This window comes from Aristolochia californica, unplaced genomic scaffold, assembly GCF_029961685.1.
Source record: "Aristolochia californica isolate CCGP_79_NKW_82.1479 unplaced genomic scaffold, dmAriCali1.0.hap1 SCAF_10, whole genome shotgun sequence".
In the NCBI taxonomy this organism is placed as follows: domain Eukaryota; kingdom Viridiplantae; phylum Streptophyta; class Magnoliopsida; order Piperales; family Aristolochiaceae; genus Aristolochia; species Aristolochia californica.
Window position 1 is genome coordinate 29704272 of NW_027181771.1, and position 26287 is coordinate 29730558.

Below are 26287 nucleotides of genomic sequence, written 5' to 3' on the forward strand. Positions count from 1 at the left end.
TACTAAAATTGAAAAATGTAAGACGGGTGTAATTAAAGCTTGAAGGTAATGAAAGTGTACTAGTGATACGTATGTATTTTGGAAGTGAAGTGTGCGCAGGGTGTATAGGTAATTAAGTCAAAAGAGTTGCTGGACTCCAAACAGTCAAAATGATGCAAGGCGCAATACGCACCCGAAACCAAATCCTTGTCGAACACCGGAAACGACGAGGCGGCTGTTTTTCTGCCAAATCATGTACTTGCAGTCGGCCATCTTCTGCTATGTTCTGATTCGCCTTTGTCCAAGGTGAAATGATCAGAATTGTATTCGTGATCCGGCACGAATACTGAATTGCTTTACTCCCCCCCCCCCCCCCCCTTGGCACTTCTGCGCCCGATGCAGGTTGAGAGCCGTACTCATCGAAACGGTCAACTGTTGTCAGTGGGGTTATAGTTCTGCTCAAGTTCCTGATTTTTCGGACAGAATTACAATTCTTCTCAGTATCGTCGACTTGATTTAGTCGTCAATGGCAGTGGACGAGGATGCTGCGCAGGAATTCGCTCCCAAGAAGAACAAACCTCTCACAGCTGATGAAAAGAGGTATCTTTTATTTGTTTTGGCAAATTGATTTACTGAATTCAGAGACTTTAAGCATTATAATCGCTTCAGATTTTACTCATTTTCGTGAAAGCAAACTGGAGTGCATGTATGCCTTTTAGTGTTGATTTTTTTCCTTTTCCTTAAATGATTTTTTTAGCCATTCGGTATCTTATTTACTACTTGTGCTTTCTATTTATAATTAGGAAGAAAAAAATTACTCCTGGAAGTCTGATGAAGGCTGCCATAAGGTCAGGAGATGACACTTCAAGGCCTGCCGATGGTTATCAGGTTCATTCCTCCGCCATTTCCTTACATATTTTATGAAATGGAGCTAACAGGTTTTACTTATAGATACATTATTTGACGTCATCTAATTTCTAGCAATTTGCTTGAACTCAAATATTTTTTTTCGTGACAATTCTTGAAGAAGCTCTAAACCTTGCAGGTTATATTTCATTGCACAGTCCGAACACTTGATGGAGTAATTGTTGAATCCACCAGAGCAGAACATGGAGGTAGTCTCCTGCCTACCAGTTCATATAAATGTTTAACAACATGTGATTTCGTCAGTTTGTTTGTTTTTTATGAAAAAATTTCTTCTTCAAAGTCCTAGTGGATTCCAATCCTTGGAGCATCAACTTGAAGCTACCAATGGATATTTGTAGAAACAAATCCTCATGCTTTTCCAATGGAAGCTTCAAGAAGTAGTGCTTTCTATTATTGCATAGGCAGCGTGATTGAAGCTTGTCAACACAGCACATGATCTTGGGATGGCTGCATTCTCTAAAGCTTGCCAATAGTACCTCAGATACCTTACCTAAGGTTTGCCAATAGTACATATGCCTTAGCTAGAGAGGGTGTATCCAGAACTTCTTTTTTAGTTGTGAAGTCATTTCCTATCTCTCTTGTAGCTTGAGGATTTTCTCTCCCTCCATTATGTATCTGCTTATCTCATGAAATATTTTTATTTGATAAAAGTGATACATCTCATTAAATAATTAAAAATTGGAGAATTTTATCTTCTCAAAAGAAAAGAAACGTAGTCCTTTCTATTTGCATACCGTGCCTGAGTTATTTTTATCACTTTTTCAAAACCTTTTTTTTTTTTTATACCTACATCATCATTTGTGGCTTTTCCATATAGGAAACTTGATGTCAGTTTTGTTCTCATAGCAACTGTGAAAGTTCAACCATTTCATGTGACAGGTAATGGTCATCCTATAAAATATGTACTGGGAAAGAGCAAGATGATACTTGGATTGTTGGAAGGACTTTCTACAATGTCGAAGGGTGAAGTGGCTGTGGTATTTTCTTATAGTCATCTTTTGAGTTCTGTGACATTATAGTAGTCTGACTCTCACTCTTTCTCACACTTATACACCCAACCACCCACCCACCCACCCATTGCACACATTCTCTTTCTCATCTGCATGCATTTCCATTTCTTCTTATTTTTTGTTGACCCATCTTAGCAGTGCAAAGATCTGATGCCTTTTTTTTTTTTTGATAAAAACCATTGTGATGTTGACTATTCAACATTTTATTTTTTTGTGCTGTTGTAATTTCAGTTTAAAATGAAACCAGAGCTGCACTATGGTGAGGAAGATTGTCCAGTTTCAGCTCCAGAGTCATTCCCAAAAGATGATGAGCTCCATTTTGAGATTGAGATGATAGATTTTTTTAAAGTGAAGGCAAGGATTCACTAGGCTCACTGCAGACTTATTTACATGTTGTCCAGATTTTATGCAATCCAATTTCTCTAGATTTACTACGACATTAAATTTTTGGGATGCTGTAGGCAATTTTCTTTCAGGACATGGATTATATTTTTTCAAGACTTATAAAATTGTAATGTTATTTTACTTCGTTGGCTGTCTTTACATGATCCACTAGCTGTCTGATGAATCTTAAATTGTGCTCAGTGGGGCAAGATGTAAAGAAACAGAAAGAAGACATTTTTCCAAGGTGTCTCCCCTTGTTGTTCTGGATAAGCTTCTTGCTATACCTCTGTAGTTTTATCTTTATTCTTGCTTCCTATAGGAGTTAAAGCTTCTAGAGAAGCTGAAGTGTTTATCCTTCTTGCATCATGCGGGATATCTTAATAATATCTCTCAGACTCTCTTGTTATAGAGGGGAAACATTGCAAGATAGATCTTAAAGTTAGAGTCAAATTCTCTGGTGAAGTTGGGTTTCTATATGATGAATAAATGAGTGCAGTAGGTGATTCTCCAGAAAATTTTGGACCTGAGGGATGATTGTGAATTGTTTTATACCTAATTCCTGAATAAATTTGAAATTCATTTGTTGGATGGGTCCTAGAAAATGTTCTTTTCTTCCCGGAGATCTGGTTACAGTGGATTCTTGAGGAAGCATATTTTTAGGCTGATTCTTCTCCAGTGAAGAATTTAGTTGGCCATGGCTTGTCATCTTCGGTTGCAGCTCTTTTTTTTTTTTTTTTCTTTCAATGCTTTCTCGTCTTTTTTATTAATTTAATCATTTGTATCTCTCTAAAATCTTTCTCAATATGTTTTATTTTTACTGTATTTTCAATATGTATTTTTAAAGGTATTTAGTGGTTCTATGCTTTACAGACGTATCTATCTTGAAGGTTTGATCTATTTCTGGCGGCATATGTAATCATGCCTTTGAATGAACTGAGTTCCTCTTTTTTTTCTTTGCAGGTCATCAGTGAGGATTTGGGAGTTTTGAAGAGGGTATGGGCAAGCTTTATTATGTTATCATGTTCTCTATGTTCAACAATAGTTTCTGAACAAAAATAGCGTTTTAAGTATGTGTTTTTTAGTTACCAAAAATTGTTAATTGATATTGAACTTCCAAAATTGATTGAATGTGGGGTCATTCTTTGACTTTTCAAGAAAAACATGCATTTGCTAGGTTCTTGGGATGTGTGATTCTTGATAAAAATGAATGACCACTACTTAAAAGAGTACTACTTGAACCAAAACAGAAACCTGACTTGAACTGTCTTGTGACATCGTGAACTTCTTCAGTTTTAGAAATATAATAATGTTCAGTTTCTCTATAGAACTCTGCGTGGGTGTTCATTTGTATTTCTTGTTTATTAATGAAACAATGAAGTTTTTAATGCTCAATCAATAATTATTTACTTAAACACACATAGGTTCTGTGGATACTATCATTTGCTGTTCAATTTACTTGGCAAGGCCTAGGATTATTTCCCTTGCCAGGTAACACAGGTTCATAGATTTCCTATTTTAGCTGACTATTTACAGGTAGCATAATCAATTAACAGAAAAAGCGAACTTTGCAAATTGTATTGCTGGGATTTTTTTTTTGGTAGCATGTGGATTTCTGAAATAGATAGTGGTAAATTGAAAAAAATTACTTAGTCATTAGAGGTCAGTATTTGCTTGTCTGTTCTGGATGTTTATGCGAAAACTAAAGTAATAAAGGGTGTAAAGTGTACCATGCTGTATCACAATCCTATTTATGTCAGTTGGAATCCAGCACATGTCATACTGTTGGACCTTGTGCTAGGAAGCATGGGAAATATGTAGTGTCAAATAAGCACCTCAGCCTTGCCTGGTGGTCTTAGGTGTGTTGCTAAAGAGATTGATCTGACTTTATGTATTAACCAAATGATTAACTTTATGTGCATAAATTTGTATTGAATTGGCAGATAATAAATGAAGGGGAAGGGTGGGAATCTCCTAGGGAACTATATGAAGTAAAGTCATGGTAAATATTTCTTTCTTTCATTGTCTTTATGAATCTTGCTATGACATTTTCATATCAGAATTTTAATAGGTCTCAACAGCTTGGGTTTTATGTCGTTCAATTATGTTCTCGTTTTACTCAAATTATAAACTTCTTATGCTGTCTAATCAATTTTGGACCTCTGTTATGTGTATAACTTTGTTAATGTGTTGAATTTGGGAGTTGCAATGGGAATCCCTAAACTCTTTATGTTGAAGATCTGGCTAAAACTGATTTTTCTCCTTTCAGGATTACTGCAAAGACAGGAGATGGAACCGTGATTCTGTCACACACTGAAGGAGAGCCATTTTTCTTCACTTTTGGAAAAGAAGAGGTTTGTGAAAACTTTTTTTTTTTTTTTGAAAATGATGTATATATTAAAAAAAGAAGAGAGAACATGACAAAAGAGGTGTGTGAAAACTTGATATTGCAAAATCGTACACTGGACTATGGATTCAAGTCCACCTAAGTTGACTGTACTTGCTTTTACTTTGTTATTAGATCTTGATTTAACAACTCAGACATCATTTGTTGTTGTTGTTCTTCTTCCAGGCTTTGTTCTGCTTATGCTTCATTATTATTCTCCAACTCTTTCCTTCTTCCAGCATCATTTGTTTTTAGTTGCACTTTTAAAGAACCTTGGAAGATAGAATGGAGAAAATAAATTTAATATAGCAGAAAAATGTAATGTTGTACATATTGCCACTTCCTCAAACGTGTGAAAGATTTATGTGCAGCAGGCACACTTTTGATGGTCCAGGTCAATTAACATGCTATATATATATATATATATATATATATATATATATATATATATTTGAAACATTTGATCATGTATTTTTTTTGGTTGTACAATATATTTTATTTCTCATTTTAATTCAGGTGCCGAAAGGACTTGAAATGGGCATTGGGACCATGATTCGAAGGGAGAAGGCAATAATTTATGTTAGCAGTTCATACTTGTCGGAGTCTCCATTTATGCCAGTGCTAGATCGGCTTGAAGAGGTGCAGTTTGAAGTTGAACTGGTCTATTTTATTCAGGTATTTTTATTTCTTTGTAGTTGACATAGATTTTTTTCATTCATGAATTTAACCTGATGGAGAGTTGGCAATTCATAAATTGGCATATGTAGTCACTATTTTTGTCTCTCTGTTAATCCTCAAATTATTTGTTGACAGGTCCGAGATATGCTTGGTGATGGCCGCCTTATAAAACGCCGCATCGTTGATGGAAAAGGTTCTTCTCTTTGTTTTTTTTGTTTTTTTTTGTTTTTTTTTTTGAAACTAATAATGAGCTTGACCATTCAAAACTTTCACAAGCACTTGCATACATGCTCACAGGTAAGGGATTCTCTAAGGAGGGCTGCTTTTTTCTAATTAGTTTTTTTTGTTGTTTATAATTTCCTGTTTATCATCAAGTCTAGCAAAATAGTAAGAAGCCAAGCAACCCAGTTTCCAGCACCATTTGTTGCTTCAAATGCCAATCGGATATCTAAACTTTTTTTTGAAGGGTGACTTGTGAAAACTGAAGTGAGTTCGTGCTTTAATCATATAGTTAGCTGACCTTCAGTGACCTTTAGAGGTCAACTCTTTTGAGTGGCTGCTAAAACTGAAGTGGGTTTGTGTTCTTTAATGATTCAAGTAGTAAAATACCTAATCTTAAATTATGCTTGCTCCTGTTTTAAGTTCCAATGTGTAATTTGCATGTCCTTTTTCACTATTTTCTGCATAACATTTTGTGTTTCATTTTCTCACATATATTGTGCTGATGTAATATATTCCAAAAACGAACAAGGAATTGAAGTTCACTTCCTATCTAGTTCATGATGACTATAAACAAGTATACTTTTAATAAGTATTTCGTGCTGTGCACCATTTTAGTTATATCGTAATTATGTTATCTGATATTTAGATCATGTTTTCATTTACTATCAATTCATGTTTCATGTTCTCGATTGCAGTGTTTGACCTTCTGTCTTTAAATTCTGTTAGGTGAGTTTCCAATGGATTGTCCCCTTAATGATAGTCTTCTTCGTGTTCACTATAAGGGGATGCTTCTAAATGAAGAAAGGACTGTTTTCTATGACACAAGAGTTAATAATAATGGCCAACCTTTGGAGTTTGGTTCTGGAGAAGGCCTAGTGAGTTTTATCATCAATGCACTTTAAGTGGGACAGTTCATTTAGAATAAGCTTCAGTTAAGCTATCTTCGACGGGTACCTATTTCTGGTATTGAAAAATGCTTTACAATTTCTATGTACCCAACAGGTGCCCGAGGGCTTTGAAATGTGTGTGCGACTGATGCTTCCTGGAGAGAAAGCTCTTGTTACTTGTCCTCCTGATTATGCATATGATAAATTTCCTAGGTTAACAACCCCTGGATAAGTCTCCTGCTGATGCTTCAGGTGTTTGTTATATATAGCTGAATAAGCAGAACTCCTTTGTTTACTTTACTGTTTTTTTGCTGTGTTAATGTTCAGGCCTGACTGTGTTCCTGAAGGTGCTCATGTTCAATGGGAAATTGAGTTGCTTGGTTTTGAAATGCCTAAGGTATGAAACTGATGACATTTTCTTAACAAAATTACATCAGTTAATAGTCAAACACAGTGATGTTCCTGAAAACGGTTCAGATATAATCGATTATATGCTTGTGTGTAAAAATATGAAAAATTAAGAAGAAATAGAGGAGAAAAGAAAAGAAAAGAAAAGAAAAGAAGGAAAAGAAAAGAAAGAAGATGAAAACGCTGCGTTGAATAGAGCAGCCACCTTCAGGGTCCAGAAACGACCCTAAATTCTCTTATACACTCACTTAAGAAAAGACATACAAAATGACATATACACCCTCTACATATAAATCCTTATATTTCCCTAATTACACCTCAAAATGAAACAAAAATTTAATCATGTAACTCTACCATAAAGATAAGCTAACAACTATCCTATGAGGGACATATAACTATGGTAAATGACCAAATACCTTGTATCTAGATATTTCAACACTCCCCTTCAAGGTGAGCATATATATATATCAAGGAGCCCTAGCTCGTTACAAAAATTCCCATGCTCTTTTTTATGAATGCTTTAGTAAAGATATGACCAAGCTAATCCATGGACTGGACATAGGGAGTGACTACAACTCCACTCATTACTACATCATGGAGAAAATGACAATCAACTTTTACATGTTTAGTCCGTTCATGGAACACTAGGTTGCTGATGATGAATATTACAACTTGGTTACAAAAACATCTTCATAGCTTCTGTAGTAGGAAAACCCAATTCTTGTAGCACTGACCTTACTCATAGGAGTTCATTAACTGCGTGGGCCATTGTTCGGTACTTTACTTCTATGTTAGAGCTGGCTATAACATTTTGTTTCTTACTCTTCCATCTAATTATGTTCCACTAACAAAAATAAAATACCCTGGGGTAAATTTTCTATCTAGTTTTTTATCCTCCAATTGCAAGTGGTTATGTGGTGTGCAAAACAATCCTTTTCTTGGTGCATCCTTTAAATATCATAGTATCCTATGCGTGGCTTCTAAATGTATCTCCCTCAGGTGCTTCATAAACTAGCTGACTATACTCATCATGAATGATATATCAATTTGAGTCACTGTTCCATAAAGAAGCTTGCCTACTAACCTTCTGTACATAGCCTTGTCTTTAAGTTCGACACCATCAATTTCATGGAGACTGTGATTTAGACCTAGCTCCAAACAACTCATATTCATGAAACACCGAAAAAGTTAAAGATTGAGAAGGAGATGAAGAGGTAATGAGAAAGAGAGAAGCGGGAACGGGAGAAAGCTCTTGATTGATCTCCATTGGGGTTCATGCACGACCCCCATCTCTATTTAATTAAGAGGCTTAGCACAATTAAAAAAATATCCCTCACACTAAATAACTTAATCCCTTAATCTTCCATTTTGCATATCCAATGTACATGAAACTTGAACCGTAGACATAACTACACATACAAAACAAGATAAGATAGATAGAAATATAAATCTACTAATAAAGTGAAATAACCAAAATGCCCTTGGACTGATTTTCCAACATTCCCCCTCTAGCTGGAGCATATATATCCATGAAGCTGAGCTTGTCACAGAAATTCATAAATTCCTGCTTTCCCAATGCCTTGGTGAAAACATCTCCAAGTTGATCTCTAGGTCCATATGGGGTGACTACCTCTTCTTTTATCACAACATTTTGAATAAAATGACAACTTCTATATGTTTTGTTCTCTCATGAAAAACTGGGTTACTGGCAATAAAGATAGCTGCTTGGTTGTCATAGAACATGGTCATAAGTTCATCTTGATAGAAACCTAATTCCTGTGAGATTTATCTCATCCACATCAACTCACTAGCAGTGTGAGTCATTACCCAATATTCTATTTCAGTAGTAGACGAAACCACCACATTCTGCTTCTTATTCTTCCAACTGATTAAGTTGCCACCTAGAAAAACACAATATCCAGTAGTTGACATCCTATCCAATTTTGAACCAACATAATTAGCATAAGAGAAAGCTTCAATTTTTAAGTGACCACTAGGTTTAAGAAGAGACCCTTTCCTGTTGCCCCTTTTAAGTATTCAAAATTCTCTGTGCTGCTTCTAGGTGGACGTGGATGAGATATAAAAGCTCTATAAATTGGCTCACTACACTCACTGCGAATGAGATATCTAGCTGAGTGACTATTGCATATATAAGCTTGCCAACTAATCTCCGATACTTTGTCTTGTCTTTCAGTTCTGCACTTTGGTCATCATGGAGATCATGACCAACTTCTATTAGAGTATCAACCAGTCAGGCTTCCAAAAGTTCATATTCTTGTAACATATTTGTTATATATTTCCGTTGTATCAATACAAGTCCTCTACTTCTTGCCACTTCAATCCCTAGAAAATATTTCAATAGCCTCAGATATTTAGTTTGGAAGTGTGTTGCTAAGCGGGACTTCACTTCTTCAATGCCAGAAATATAACTGTCAGACAATATAATGTCATCTAGATACACCAACAGTACTATAACTCCAAACGGTTTCTTCAGTACAAACAATGAGTGGTCACAATGACTTCTAGAAAATCCCATTGATATCACCATTGGACTAAAAATTTCAAACTAAGCCCGCAGACTCTATTGTTAGCCATAAATAACTTTATTGAGTCTACATACTTTATCCATCTCCCCTTGAGCAACATATCTTGGAGGTTGCTCTATATACACCTCTTCTTCTAGATCACCATACAAGAAAACATTTTTGATATCTAGTTAGCACAAGGACCATCTTTGATGCACTACAATGGATACCAGAATATAGACAAAAGATAACGGGGCAATGAGAGAAAAAGTCTCAAACTCATCAACACCATAAACCTGTGTATACCCTTTAGCCGTCAGCCGAGCCTTATACCTCTCAACGGATCCATCTACCTTATACTTAAATGTATACACCCATCCACATCCAACAATCGTAGCCCCTGGAGGTAAATAACGTAACTGTCAGGTTCCTTGATCTAACAATACTTCCATCTTAACACAATACAAGGCTGAGTTGGAAGGGTAAGAAATAAGCTGTAGTGGCTAAATCTAGTGCCAAGAGAAGGTACAAAGCAATGACTTACACAGTTAGTAAGCTTATGTGGTAAAGTCTGTTCTTGTTGAGTTTGGATTACCGTTACAGAGTTTATGGTTATGAAGTGTGACAGTCAGGCTGCTATATGCATATCAAGTAACTGGTGTTCCATGAAAGAGCAAAATATACAGATTCATTGCCATTTTATTAGAGGTTCAAGCATACAAGGGAAAGTGGTCACTCTTTATGTGAAGTCCTCATAGCAACTTGAAGATGTGTCATTAAACCCCTTGAAAGGTGTAAACACTTGGTAGTTTGTAACAAGCTGGGACTTTTTGACATTTACTCTCCAGCTTGAGGAGTGTTAAAATACTGATACAGGGGTATTTTGGTCATTTGACAATGTTATATGGTTGCCATATATTTCCAGGAAGTTAGATTACCTATCATCTATTTATGTTTCAAGTCTCAGTCAATTCTGAGATGTATTGAGAGAGAGACAAGACTTTTTGTCCTTAGGGGCATTATTGTCCTTTTATTAAAAATCTCTTAAGTGAAATGTTAAGGAGGGGTCGGGCTTGATTTTCGAGGTTGATTATAACACAACACACGTCTGCTTCCTTTCAAACCCTCTCAATTTCCTCTCTTCCTTTCTCTTTAATCCCTTCCCAGTTTAATATTTTTCATAACTACTTGGTTGAACTTTTTGAACCAAGCTCTAGGACTTTGCTTGATACTGTAAATAGCTTTATGCTATCTTCATACTTTCCTTGTCTCCCATTGAGCAACAGACCCTAGAGGTTGCTCCATATAAACTTCCTTGGCCAAATCAAAATTCAAGAAAACATTCTTGTTATCCAACTGTAGCAAGGGCTGACCTTTTTGGACAACTACATTACAATATCCGAACTGAGGACAACTGTGTAATTGGGGAAAACGTCTCAAAGACATCCACCCCAGAGGTTTGCATGTGTCCTTTGGCAACAAGTTTGGTTTTGTATTTTTCTATAGAACCATCAACCTTGTACTTCACCGTGTAAATCCAAGGACAGCCAACTATAGCAGCATGCCTGCACCTGGTGGTAGATCACATAATATCGATGTTCCTCTATCGAGTAAAGCGTCAATATATGTATCCATAGCTTATTTCCTATGAGGAGAAGAGATGACTTCTTATATGGAAGAAAGAATAGAAACAGGAAGACAAAGAACACAGTTTTTTTGAAGGAACTAGAGACCGAATCAAAGCAAACAAACCTGGCAATGGGATGCTTAGTACCACATTGAACACAAATTGAACACCTTTACAAAGTAAAACAGGCAATTGTATATCACTTACCTCAAGAACTGGAGACAAAGAAGGCACTACTTGGGGTGGAGGAGAGGGTCCCTGTGTGATGGCCTTAGAAGGTGTTCTTGGTTTATAGACCTGTAGTGACTTTGGTGTTGGCGCATCAGCAACTGACATAATGCTAAGAACATCACCCATAGTTTGACGTACAAAACCATCTGCTTCAAGTGAAGGAGAAGTACTAGACTAAGTAGATTTGAAAAATTGGGGATGTCCTAAAAAAAGGTAACATTTTTAGAAAAATGTTTTTTGGGTTGCTGGACAATAACATTTTCACCTTTTTGAGCATGAGAATAACCAAGGAAGACACACTTAACTGATTGTGGAGATAACTTATTAGGAGATTGACCAAGAATATGGACATTACGCACAACATCAAAAACTCGAGGACAAAGGGAAAACAACTTACTAGTCGGCTTGAGAATTTGTAAAAGAATCTTCCCTCCAAGTACTACTGATGGCATCCTATTAATTAGAAAACAAGCAGTAAGGGTAGCATCCCCATTAGATCTTGGTAACCTTCATCTAAAAGACCATATTGTGAGCAATATCAAGTAAGTGGTGATTCTTCCGATCCGCCACTCCATTCTATTGTGGAGTATAGATACGGGAAGATTAATGTATGGTGACATTAGTGTTACAAAATGTGTCAATTTTTTTATCCATGAACTCAAGCCCATTGTCAGTATGCAAAACACGAGTTGAAACACCAAATTGACTCTTTATTTCACTATGAAAGTTCTAGAATACATAAAAGATCTCAAATTTCTCTCATAGGAGATAATTCATGTTGACTGACTTGTCATCAATAAATGAAATAAAAAAAATTGGAAACTAAATGTACTAGGTATCCAATAGGGACCCCACACATCTGAGTGAACTGTTTCAAATGAATTGTTACTACAACTTAGACTAGCTGGAAGAGACGCTCTTTGGTGTTTCCTGAGTTGTCAAGATTCACACTGAAACGATAAAGTAGAAAGTAAATCTGGAAATCATTGGAGTAGCTGGCTGGAGAGGGATGTTATAGCCGCAAATACCATTGGAAAGGTGAAACGACTACATTGATGCTGAAGAGGATGGTTCTACCGAACTTCCAAGTGGTTGGGTCTCTCTTTCTCACTCCTGAAACTAATCATACTCCTCGTGTGGAGGTCCTAAAAGAATCAATGAGTACGATAGAAAGACTGGACATTCTAATGATTTAATAAGTTGACTAACAGATGAGAAGTTAACGGGAACCTTAGTACAAAGAGAACAAAATTTAAGGACAAGGATGGAGTGGGCTGAACTTTGTAACTCTACTCATAGACAAGGTGGAGCCATATGTGAGTGTGACATGTTTGAATAAGGAAGACCAAGTGAGGGATGAAAATGATGTTGACATTGTTTCATAGATGCACCATAGTCAATAACCCACGAAGAAACTGGAGACGCATGTATGCTGTCGATACCTGAATTTGCCATGTTAGCTATGGGGGTGGAAACTGTGTCATACGTTGAGTCAGTTGTTGAAGTTCATCTAGAGCACTAGGAACAATACCAACTACACCACCAACAAATGACTCCCCACTCTCAGGAAAACACGAGTTAGCCTAGGCAGGCTTGCCAAATTTATCCCAGTATTTGGTTAGCCAACGGTGGACACACTTTCTCTCATCACTACCCTAACTATGGCCTCTTCCATGCACAGATGTATTTGTGCCTCGTTCTCGTCCTCCCTGGCCACATCCACGAGGTGTTTCTGAGTGACCCTAAAGTGGCTGGATATCAAGGACAGTAGCTTCTGTGCCCTTGTTATCCTTATTGCCTCATGGAACTACAACTACCTCTGCATGCATTACTGTAGTAAAGACTTTATTGTGTGTAAGCACTATCATTTGCAAGTATTTGGGCATGAAGTGCATCATATTTAGAAACCAAATTGTCAAGAAGGTTGACCACATGGAGCTGCTCTTGCTGTGCTTAAAGCCCAGTTTCCTTATGGTGAAGGGATAAGAAGTCTCAATCTCCTATAAAACACTCTGCAGCTCATTGAAATAATCAATAATTCATCAATCTCCTATCTTTAATCCAAAGAATCTTCTATACAACTCATAGATTTGAGACAAGTTGCTCTCTTGATCATAAACTTCTAGTGACTTCCAAATATCCTTCTTGAATTTGGACTCCATAATGGTTAGAAGCCATGTCATGACTTGATTATCCTTCGCCTCCCAATTATCAGTCATGAAGTATTTTTGTCTTCCACGTAGTCTGAAGATAAATCTGGACAAATTTGGACCAGCCCAGATAATTTTGATCATTCAACTTCTCCATGATGTTCATACCAAATTCTTTGGCTAGTCGAATCACTTCACCTGATTCAACCACATCAACTATCAACAAGCACCAAAGTTTTCACAAATAACATGTTGGAATACACTATCACAACAACAGGCACCGAAACCACCACTAAAAAATAATGTATATGCCGGCACAAATGAGGTGGGGACCACAATACAGAAACTTAGGGCACCAAAAGTACAATTCATATTATTGCTTTGTTACCATCCGCTAATCAAGAAACATGCTGAAGAGGGAAATCATTAAGGGCTGATGTCAACTCTGGGGATGATGCACAGGCAGTTTGCAAGTTTGGAAGACTTGCTGAGGTATAGTATTGGGTGAAAATGACCTAGACAATCCTCTAGGGGTACAAAAACTTCATAAAGCTGTTCAATTGACAAACCATCAGCCTTAGGGTTATGGTATAAAGAAAGAGAAAAAGGTCTAACCTTTAATTTCGATCAGCAGCAGTTTTGGAAAACCCCTTTCATAGAGAGTTTGCAGACTTGAGGAGAGGAGGAAGTTCATTAAAAACTCACAGCAATCAGATTGTTTATTCTGATACATTGAAAAATTAAGAAGAAATAGAGGAGAAAAGAGAAGAAAGATAGAAGAGAGGAAGTTAGGAAGGCTGCATTGAATATGAGTAGCGGCTTTTAAGGTTTTGGAACAACCTTAAATCTCTTATATACTCACTTAAGAAAAAAGGTACAAAATAACATATATGCCCCTCTCTATATAAACCCTTAGATCTGCCTAGTTACACCTAAGAGTGAAACAAAAAGTTAACCATATAACTCTAGTATAAAGATAAACTAACAGCTATCCTATGAGGGATATAACCATGGTAAATAACCAAATATCCTTTTTACAGATATTTCAACATTGTGCTACATAAGTAATCATGGCAGAGTGTCATTATGATCTTTCCCAAGGGTGAAACAGAACTTGAACATATATTTCACTTATGGATGATGCATCTTGTGTCAACCTTCTGTATGGTTTGCAAGATAATCAGGCATTTCCTGATGCATGTGGAAGTGAGTATAAACAGGCTTATGCTTCTAAACCTTGAGAGAATGCCGTGTCTCATCCATGCACTGTGGTGCCTTCTTTTATTTATTATTAATTTTGAAAATGGGTATAACTTTTATTGATAATAGGCTAGCAAATATGCTTGTAGTAAAACAGAGGGAAAACAAATATTCCTAGAACTACAAAGGAAGGGAGGTGCCAGCAGTAAACCACTGCCTGGAAACTCTTTTTGGTAGGCTCTCTGCTAGAATGTTGGCTGGTCTTGGGTTGCGACTCTATACCACTTGCCTGACATGAGCTCTGAGTTCATCAAATAAGCAACCAAGCCTCCATGGTGGAACCAACCCTTTCTCCATCCAGGCTAGAACATTAGCGAGACCTCAATTATGATGGGGCTGGAGAATCATTCAGTAAAGAGCTTAACTCCTCAAGAAGGGCTCGACTTTTAGCTTCAGTTGACTCAGAGGATCCCACCGATCCACAGAAGAATAGAAGAATTGTACCATTGCTGCTCCTGATGGCTCTGATGGCTCCCCCAACTACAACTCGGAATACCCTGGAGGAGCCATTGGAGTTCAATTTTAATCTGCTAGATTGGGGGGGGGGGGGGGGGCGCGGCTTTCCATGAGGAGGTGCTGAGTGAGATTTTTTCTTAAAGGCCAGTGTAAGTCTCCAGTTCCTTCTAATTATCAAGCTTGGGAAGGGCAATTGATGATGGGATCCTGCTCATAGGAAGATAGAGTGAATAGAGGTCTCAATGATGCTGTCGAGAGAACTTGACATATGATTAAATGTTTTCTTACTCCTCTCAAAGTCAAATATGTCATGGGACGGCAACCTTAGTGACATTCCAGAGGCATTTACCTGCCTTTGACAAGGGGCTTGAGCTGCACTTTGAATAGGATTTCAGAAAGCATACATGGATGCCAGACTTGCGGAGCATTGCTGGCTGAATGAATGATGACAGAGCAGTGTATGAGGATGTGGTCTACCGGTTCTTCAACCTCTTCACAGAGCTTACAAAGACTGCTTATTATGATGTGGTCTCCTTTTTGCAACTCATCGCAAGTGAGAGCCTTCTCATGAGTAGCTACCTTGATAAATTGATAAACTTTTTGAGGAGCAGTAGTTTTACATGTCAAGTTCCAGAGCAATGGTTGAGGGCAATGAGCTGTAATTAGGCAGTAATAAGATGCCACCAAGAAGTGGCGGTTGTGTGCTTCCAAATTGAGTAGTCTGTCACTTGGCCTGAGACGAACATGCTGTCTATTATCTTCAGGAGATCAGTAAGGTTTCCTCTCTTCTTCTTTTATATCTCCTCTGATGATATCTGCCAGCTGATGATCTTGAGTTTTATACAATGATTTCTTGATTTCTGGCTAGTCTAAAGAGACTTGGGAAGGACGAGGCTAATGTAGATTGCACCATTCCATAATTCATTCCTGAAACTTACCCTCAATCCTTCTTTGACATGAAATCTGACATTGTTTTGAATAGTGTCTTTCGTTAAATATTTCTCTCCAATTTCTAGTGGCATTTCTGGGGGTTGAGGCTGGGTACAGCTTGTCTTCGTGGGGGATTTGAGTATTTGAGGGTGATGATCTTCCTCCAAGGGTATTTATCTCAGAACAGAACCTCCAAAGCCACTTTGGTACTAGGGCAGGATTCATTGCCTTCAGCTTTTTGATCCCTAAACCTCCATCCTTTTTTTGGCATACCTGCTCTCACTTGACAAGCGGGTATTTAAATTGCTCAAGAGTTTTCCCACCACTGGACTTGTCTTTGCATCGCTTCTAACTTGGTTATCACACTTGCTGAATGTGGCAGTAATGATATGAAATAGATGGGTAGGCATGGTAAAACTGACTTTATTTTGGGGATCAAATTCTTTGCTGTGAAGACCTTTAATGAGCCTCTGTTAATTTCAGTTCTCTCTTTATGTTTCCTTATTTTTATCACAGCACGTGTATTTTGAGTCTGGTCTTTACAGGCAATCTGTCATGTACAAAATCCTTTCCCAGTGATCAAGTTTTGGTCTTTCTGCCTGCATTATTGTTAGACAAATATGCTACATATTAGTTTCAACTTACTTTTTTGTTTACTTATGCATAGTCTGATTCATTTTGCAGGAATGGACTGGTCTCACTTTCCAAAATATTATGGATGAAGCTGAAAAAATTAAAAGCATTGTATGTTACCTAGTTCAATAAATTTTTTGGTACTTTTTATTATTCTTTTTGTTACTGTTTTTAATTAAGCTTCCTGCTCGGGATATCTCGAGGGCGCAAAATCTAAAACAAGGCTACAATACTACTGTTGATTCTATCCAGCATTTTTAGCTTGTTATTTTTGTGTTATTGAATTAGTGGTTCATGCAATGTCTTGATTGAGTTGTTTGGATAGTGTATGATGCAATGGAGCTGATGTAGTAGCATGCATGCTCCATTAGTCATTTTGAAACAGCCTTAAAAATTATTTTTCAAATTGTGCGGACGGACAGGTGAAATGTTTGGTTGTTTACAGTATATAGCGATGCAAGAACCATGTAATTATGTGTTTTGCTTCATTTTCAGGGAAACAGGCTCTTTAAAGAAGGGAAATTTGAACTTGCTAAGGCTAAGTATGAGAAGGCATGCATCTCTTTAAAAATTCTCCACTCTTTTTATGTTTATGGTTGTTGCATATTGTACCTGTTTAAATGGCTCTGCTTTTCTGTAATTTTGAGTTTATGTTTCTATCCGAGAAATTCAATGTACTGGATATATTATTTTGTATTGGTTTCAACAATTCATTTGAAGAATAACCAGCAATGGATTTTTCGTATTTCATTTTTCTAAAGTTTGCCATCTCTTTCATATTTGTTCATTAGGTTCTTCGAGAGTATAATCATGTTAATCCACAAGATGATGAGGAAGGCAAAATCTTTTTGAGCTCTAGGGTATGCATAAAATAACTGTTATCAACTCTTTTCTTAGTTACTATTTTGAGATGCATAAATGTTACTGCCAAAGAACCTTGACATGTGGCAGTTGGCAGTATATTCATGTTTAGGCATGCTGCAGTTCCATGCAGATTTTACCCATGTTTAACCCTCTTTTTGTGACTTGTAGAATTTATTACATCTGAATGTAGCAGCTTGCTATCAGAAAATGGGTGAACATCGGAAATCAATAGAAGCTTGCAATAAGGTATTTAGAATGCAGCTTGTTGTATGTTCTGCAGGTCTGTGTTCCCTAATCTAAACTTTTACAGAAGCCACTTTTTTTCTTTCAATTGGTTGTGCACATCTCTTCAAATAATGTTAGCTAGCATTCATCTAAGCAAGTGGATATCATTGTTCTTCCTGTACAACGTTTAAACACTTTCTGCTTCCAAATGTCTTCATTAATCAGGCATGAAGAAAAGTGAAGAAAGTTAAAAAATATGAAGATTGTAAGAGAGGAAGAGAGAAAGAGAAGAAAGAGAGAAGGAATGAGGGAATAGAGTTTCAGAATCACTCTCCCTGGGGGTTGTGCATGACACCCTCTTCTTTTATTCACTCAAGTGAGAGATAATTACAAGAATGCCTCCACTCACTTATATTTCACTTAAAACCCTTATATCTCCCAAAATACACATTCAAATTGCATAAGATTTGGACCATAGAAGGATCTAATTATGCTGAACAAAATACTGTTAACTCTGGAAGATACAACTACTATAAAATGACGAAACTACACTTCAACTGATTTTCAACTGATTTTCAACACCCATCCTCCCTCATGTTAGAACGTATATGTCCACAAGTCCCAGCTTGCCATAAAAGGATTCAAATTCACATTTATCTAATGATTTAGTAAACATATATGCTATTTGGTCACCGGATAGGGAGTACCAACTTCCTTCTTCATTATGACATCTTTGATGCAGTGACAATCCACTTCAATATGTTTAGTTCTCTCATGAAACATTGGGTTCCCTACAATGAATATGGTTGTCTGGTTGTCATAGTACATAGTCATGGATTCATCTTTCTGTAGGTTGAATTTTTTGATTATCGATCTCACCCACATCAACTCACTAACAGTGTTAACCATTCAGTAGGTTTCTCATTGCTATCATGAAAGGTCGAGTTTGCCCAAGTTGGTTTACCAAACTTGATTCGGCATTTATCTAAGAAATAGTTTTTCCTGTCACAATGATTACACTTTTTCTCAGATTTGCATTACTTCGGCTCGACCTCGGCTAGGACCATCTCTACTAACATTGTTATGACCTCTAGAAGATTCTGTAAAATTAGAGGTTATGTGCAGAGGAATCCACCACCTTAACTCCTTCAGCACCCCTTGGTACAACTGTATTTTCTACATGCATGATTCTATCGGATGTGGTAGACAGGTAGGCACATCATCTAAAGCAAACAATTGCACCTTTACTCCATCAAATTCAGAACCCAGACCATCAAGGAATTAACAACCGACTACTGATTTTATTGTTTTTTCGATTCCCATTCGTTTGTAGTGAACGGATGATAGATATTTATCTCTTGCCATACCCCAAAAAATTCACTGTAATATTTTGTAATAGGTTTGTTACCTCTCTCGAGACCAAAGAAATTTGTATATAGTTTGTTGAATTTCTAGAAAAGCAAAAAACTTCATTGACTTGTTATAATCTGAGTACATGAGCCCCTATTTATAATAAAGGAAAGTAATAAATTTCAATTACAATTAAAGTACCCTTGTCTCAATTACACCCAAAGTTTAACACTTAAATATAAGTTCTAGCATAATTAAACAACACAACATAAATAGAAGACTAACATAACTAAAACACCTTTAAACTGAGACTCTTCTGTGAGATCACCTTCTGTGAGACTCTTGTAAGACTCCACCATATTAATTCTGGCTTTGTGAGACTTATTACTGTGAGAGTCATGTACGAGCCTTCCATATCTTCTCTTTAACACTCCCCCTCAAGCTGGAGTTTATAACTTCAACTTGCAATTAAAATGATTCTTGGTCTTCGATTTTTTTTGCCACAAAAAAATTCTTCATAGATGCATAAACTTCATATTTTGGTCACATAAAAATTACCACAACATGTGGAATAAAATACCTCTTTCTTGTACTTCTTGTACTTCTCCCCCTCAAGCTGGAGATAAAAAGGACATAGAGACCCAGCTTGGACAAAACACAATATGGGAGAAGAAAATTACTCCTAGCTGTACAACAAAGTTCCATACTTTAGTCAAATGGTCATAGTCAAAAATACTCTCTGCTCAATGACAAAGGCAGAAAAGTAGCCCAACTGTGGGGCACAGAGTCTACCCACTTGTTAGAAATTAGACGCCCTAATTCTAAATTAGCAAGAGCAATAATAATAAACGCAGAAGAGGGAAAAATAAGCACGAAGAAAGACACAAAAATTTATACAGGTTTACCTCGAGGTGAGACTACGTCTTATCATCCGCCACTGTAGTTCCACTATAATGATGAAATTGTTTACAAGAGAAATCGCTTCTCTAATCGCTCTCACCTGCAATAGATGATTCTCCTCGATGATCTTACTCTGGGTAATAAAAACCTAACAACGACATCCCCAAATATAAAGAGAAAATTAATGTCGATCCGAGTACTGACTCAGTGTAAGGCGTTAATTAGGCTCCACAACTTTACACCACTTTCTCAGGGTAGCTAAAAAACACACCTTTTGGGCGAATAATAGATTTGACTCTCATGCTAGATGTTGGGCACATTCCTATCCTCTATAGGTAGTGGGTCTATAGGCATTGCTCAGGAATGATTAAAAACACAAGATGATAAACTGAAGAAATACTTGAGGAAAACAACTTTAACCGGAAGAAGGCGACTATGCAACACTCTACTTTCAAAGTGACATTTTTTTAGGAAAACTAGGAGAGACTATAATGGCAGAAATTAACTATGCGGAAGATATAAAACCAAATAACAAAAACGCAAAACTTGAAAACAACATTGATGTAAGATCTTGTATATCTTGAATGAGCACATCATTGAGTGATTAAGTTGGACCAAAAATCTCTGATTAGAAGACAAATTTGGCTAAAAACTTAGATTTTAGGAGAAAAAAAGGAAATTCAAATCACGTCAATGCCTGGAGAGATAATAGGAAAGAAATGAGAGATATTTGGCAGAACTGACCTTTAATACTTCTGATATCAATATCTCCAAACATATAGCTCAAAATCACAAACTGTTTGTTGATCAAGAAATTAAACTCAAATATCTTTAATTTAATATTTAAATTGACATACAACTATTCGTTCTTGAGTCTTTTATGACCTCTCGATTCTCTTCATTCTGTATCTTGACCCTTGCCAATTGCAATGCGAATATCTCCTTAAATATAGATCAGATTGCCAAGAAATTTTTTCCTTCTGAAATTGGACTTCAATATATTTCATTCGAGTATAACTTAACTTCATAAAATGCACTTCATTTGAGATAAAGAAGCTGATATATTTAGGGAATTTGTAATTTGGCTGAACTGAGTACTTTTTTTTTTATGGCCAATATGACCATTGATTCTTCCAAGATTGACATCTCCCTATAGAAAATTCATATTGAGAATTGGTTGAATAGGTAAGAAAGTAGACTTACAGATCTTTCATTTGATATATAATTCTCTATAAAGTCTCGTTCTTGATGGCATAACATGGTTGGAAATTAGAAGCTTTCTGCTACTGCTTGAACTTCTCTTGCAGTCTGACCCTTGCTGCTTCAAATATCGATTTCTCTTTGTAGAAAACTTTGATTGCCAAAATTTGTTTTGTGTTTGAAAGTACACTCGAATATCTTTCCATCAATATATAAGTTGTTATATTAAAATCTCCATATGGAGGTGTGAATGCCAAGAAAACAACGGGTATTGGAATTGAAAAGAGAAAAAAAAAATATAAATACGATCCTAAACTAATAGAGATGATAGATCGGAAAAGGATCACATTATCTCTGTGGGTTGACGGAGTCCACTCACAGAACCTGCTCTGATACCATCTTGAATTTCTGAAAAAAAGAAAAATTTCATTAACTTGTTGTAATCTGTGTACATGAACCCCTATTTATAATAGAGGAAATTAATAGAGTCCAATTACAATTAAAGTATCCTTGTTCCAATTACACCCAAAGTCTAACATTTAAAGATAAGTCCTAGCATAATTAAATAACTCAACCTAAATAGAAGACTAACATAACTAAAACACTTGTAAACTGAGACTTTCTGTGAGACCACCTTCTGTGAGACTCTTATAAGACTTCATATTAATTCTGGCTTTGTGAGCTTCTTACTATGAGAGTCACGTAAGAGCCTTCCATATCTTCTCTTCAACATAGTTCATACACTCGAGAGAGATTATGCTTTTGTGCATATAATGATTCAAGCCACATCTCTTTTGTTGTCTTACAATTCATAATTTAATCTCTCAATTTGGAGTTAACACTAATTACCATCCCAAGTCATAACCTAACAGTCTTTTGCCTCCTAGTCATCATTCATAAGCACAGGTAGATCAGCTTTGATGTATTTAGACTTTGGCCTTTAAATACATCTGTACTAATTTAGACCAGCTAGGGTAGTTCTGCTCATTCAATTTTTTTAAAAGTTACCCAAATGGCATCTTTGTCTTTATAGTTCCCTACTTCCCTTGATGGAGTATATACCTCACAAGAATCAGTCATAAGTATCACGAATTATAATCCAACCAACAAAGTTTCAATCACTAGATAGGTGTGCGGGGTTATGTGAGCCCCACTCTAAAAAAATTAGGGTTTTATGAACGCTTGCACAATAAACCAATTTTGATCCAATCACAAAACGACCAAGATTATGGCTGACATCACCTTACCAGTGGGTGACCCCAGATGGGGTTGTCCCAAGTCAGAGAATCCCTTTAGGACTATTTCAGCATTAAACTGCACTTAAATGCAGAAGAAGGTAACAACCCTAGGGTTTTGGCAGAAAAGAAGAAGAAAAAGACTTGTTTTTAGAAACCAGTCACGCACAAATCACAAGGAACCTCTTTTCTTGGATTCGTGTGGTTCAAGGATGCAAGAAGATGGAAGATGAAGACTTATACACAAGACCTATTGCTCTAATACCATGAAAAAAGGTAAAAATATGAAGATTGTAAGAGAGGAAGAGAGAAAGAGAAGAAAGAGAGAAGGAATGAGGGAAGGGAGTTTAAGAATCACTCGAGTGAGACATAAGAATGCCCCCTCTCAATTACATTTCACTTAAACTGTTATATCTCCCAAATTATACATTCTAATTACATAAGATTTGGACCGTAGAAGGATCTAAATAAGCTGAACAAGATATTGTTGGCTTTGGAAGATACAGCTACTGTAAAATGACAAAACTACCCTTCAGCTGATTTTCAACAAAAGGATGTTCCCACTTGCGTTAGAAAATAGTGTACTCAAATAATGTATGTTTTTAAATATTATTTTTGGGTGTCATGCTAGGTTGTCAATGATTTGTTGTAACTATACTAAGAAAGGAAGTTGCAGGATAAGTTTTTAAAGCTAAGGCATGTTAACGCATGATATTTTTTTTATATTGTATTAGTTAAAAAGAAATTACTTTCCTTTGTAGCAAAAATTGGGTATGGATAAGAAAAAAATTAGTTATAAGATTAGGGAAGCTAGTTGATCTCTCTAGACACTCTACTCAGAAAAAGAAGAGGTGGCTAAACAGAGTTATTTTCTAATGGGCATTTGCTACTCTCGTCAGTATTCTTTTCTGGGTAAATTCTATAAGCTTTCTCATTGAGACAGAGACAACCTCATAGAAGCCCTAGTTATGCCGTATATTATGATGTTGAAGAGTTAGCTTAAGAATATTTACAGACCCAAGATTACTTTCATTTATGAAAGATGAAGGGAGGAGCATCTTAAAGAGAAGGCTCAATCAAAAGAGAAGGAAGATCAATTTAAAGAGTGCTTCATTCTCTTTGATTCGGCCTCAAGTTGAACCTTCTTTCTTCTGTCATAAATACGAGTGACCTTGGGGGGGGTTTCTCATGTCTTGAGCTAATTCTTCAGCGTCCTGATGTACCATCTCACCTTAGTTTATGATCCAAATGTTTTTGGAAACTACTGCACATCATTAAGAATCACAGTAACATTATAAAGGGTAGAGGAACTCCAATTGTGGTCTAGGAATATTTGTTTATATTAGAATTAAGGATACAGGTAAACTTTAGATTTTAATGTCTACTGACATGTTATGGTTTTGTACAATCGATGGACAATAAAGGTACTAGATGCAAGTCCAGCTCATGTGAAAGCTTTCTATCGCCGTGGAATTGCGTTTATGTCAGCTGGAGATTTCGATGAAGCAAGGAATGACTTTAAAAAGGTATATTTTTTCTACATATTTTGGAGCACCTGTGCTTAGTATTGGTCTCAAACTAATAATGGTCTGTACTTCTTAGATGATTACTGTTGATAAATCATCAGAGCCTGACGCAACTGCAGCTCTTGCTAAGCTTCGTCAAAAGGAGCAGGTAAAATGACTTTATTTATTTATTTATTTTTTGCGTTTTAATTTGTTCTTTAAATTGTGTCTGGGGAAGTGTACTTCATGCAACTCTGCAAACGCAGGAAAATGAAAAGAAAGCCCGGATGCAGTTCAAGGGATTGTTTGACAAGAAACCTGGAGAAATTTCAGAGGTGGGGACCAACTTGGACGAAGATGAAAAACCTGAGAAGGAACAGAATGAAAGTGAGATCAAAAGCACCGAGAGAGAGGAGGATAAAATTCCTGAACCTGCTCAAAGGATGGGGTTCTTCTGGCATTTGTGGCCCACAGGAAGAAGATTTCTGTCTGCCTTTGGATTCGAAAGATGTTCTATTTTGTGAGCACAGGGCGACAGTAAATGCCCAGATGGAGTCCTACAACCGGATTAGTCGGACCAAACGCAGGCACAAGCTATCTGGTTTATCCTGGTTCCCTCCGTGGGACGAAAAGCTTTCAGGTAAAGATTTTTATCCAATACATGGTTTAGAAACTCAGTAGCTTTCGAAATAACAGTTTGTAGAAGCCTATCAGACATTTAGCTTGTAGCGGTTCATCATGTTTTATCAACCATAATCTAATTTTTTGCATCTCGTCTTTCTCTATGATCCCTTTTTTTCATCTACGATAAGATTACAAAGGATCAGATGAGTAATATATAATAGATTGTTCATAAGATTAAAGAGACGTATAAATTGTTAAACTAGTCTGCATGTGCTGTGAATCGACGTTAATGTCATCTACCGACGAGTATGATATGCGTAATAAATAAATATGCCATATGCAACATTAAGCAGGCAAACAATAGAAAAAAGAACTGGTTGCAGTAAATGACAATAAAATCATTATATGAATGGTAAGATTTGTCCAGTATGAAATCAATATCAGCTTGAGCTCTAGAAGAAGTTTGAACAAATAATTTTTTAAAGTCATTACTGAAGCAAGATACAATATTTGGAAGCAAAATGATAACTAATTGTCGCAATTTTACCCCCATTTTACCCATCCATCTAAAAATGGATTGGTAAGAAAAAAGTCTTTACGTATTTACCTAAATACCAGTTACTAATGTAATATGCAATTACTTAATTAGTATCGTCTACAATTTGATTAATGCGTCTTAATAATTATCTATCTATATGCAATTCCTCTTACAAATACCTTCCAGCCCTATTTTTACTTTGTCACTGTAATCCTTTGAAAAGATATACTTGATTGAGTGCATCATATACCAAATATCAAACATAAAAATGATAATTAAGAATTTATTACTTTCACCCTTTAATATTATTCAATTTTTGTTCATTTTTTACCCAAATATAGAGTAAATTCTATATCACTCTCATACCCATTCTTGAATGGAACAAAGGAAACCAAATTCGAATTGCACATGTATAGAAAAGAAGATTTACCTATAACTATTATGAACACAAAATTATAAAAAAATGTTATACAATTTTATTGGGATTTTTTTACTCAATGGGTCATGATCTTAACTCCCTTTTCATGCCCGTTTGTTCATGTTGATAAAATTATTCATTTCAAAATTTAAAAAATAGTAAAATTGTTCAATTACCATCTTGTTCCTTGCTCACACTAAAATAACTCAAATGTATAATCAAAATATACTCTTAAATAGCACGACTAATAAAGTAAAAATAAATAACTTTTTTATCGAAGTTTAATTGAAGGATCTAATATTTACGTTTAAGGTCTTTGGTACCCAAATAATGTTTCCCCACATGATAATGAATCACTATGTCTACATTTGCATTTTGTACCAAACATTTAAAACAAAAGTTAAATAAAAAGTTCAATAAAGTCAAGATTGGATGACAAGTAATAATATAAAAGGAGAAAGAAGTGAAGTTTTATCTAGCAAGAATAATTTATGAAAACATCGAAATACAGTCTTAAGCAACATTAGCAGTAAAATAGAAAGATGTAATTTGCCATCAAAGTTTAGTTGAAGGTGTTGCTAATAGTATTTAAACAACTTATGGAATTTAAGGTCTTTTGTATCCAATTGATTTGTCTCTATGTGATATATATTGAACCACTATATATCTAGCATTTAGTATTGGATATGTAATAAACTAGAAGCTAAATGACAAGTTTTATTAAAATCACAACTGAAA

General features: G+C 36.1%; 1 protein-coding gene across 1 annotated transcript; it reads left to right on the forward strand.

Moving 5' to 3' along the window:
* Window positions 1-171: 171 nt before the first annotated feature.
* On the forward strand, window positions 172-24742 carry LOC137935354 (peptidyl-prolyl cis-trans isomerase PASTICCINO1). Its single transcript, XM_068780017.1, has 20 exons — window positions 172-579; window positions 783-867; window positions 1025-1094; window positions 1786-1883; window positions 2148-2270; window positions 3261-3293; window positions 4241-4299; window positions 4567-4651; window positions 5200-5358; window positions 5497-5554; window positions 6310-6458; window positions 6586-6683; window positions 6798-6867; window positions 16742-16801; window positions 17186-17242; window positions 17482-17550; window positions 17723-17800; window positions 23889-23990; window positions 24067-24138; window positions 24236-24742. The coding sequence occupies exons 1-20, from the start codon at window positions 506-508 to the stop codon at window positions 24491-24493; spliced, it is 1857 nt and encodes a 618-aa protein (XP_068636118.1). The 5' UTR covers window positions 172-505; the 3' UTR covers window positions 24494-24742.
* The last annotated feature ends 1545 nt before the right edge of the window (window positions 24743-26287 follow it).

Excerpts from the sequence above, each read along its gene's own strand:
- LOC137935354 (XM_068780017.1), top strand. The coding sequence starts at position 506 with ATGGCAGTGGACGAGGATGCTGCGCAGGAATTCGCTCCCAAGAAGAAC. Across the intron at positions 868-1,024 it reads GGCCTGCCGATGGTTATCAG|GTTATATTTCATTGCACAGT; the intron begins GTTCATTCCTCC and ends TAAACCTTGCAG. Across the intron at positions 1,095-1,785 it reads CACCAGAGCAGAACATGGAG|GTAATGGTCATCCTATAAAA; the intron begins GTAGTCTCCTGC and ends TTCATGTGACAG.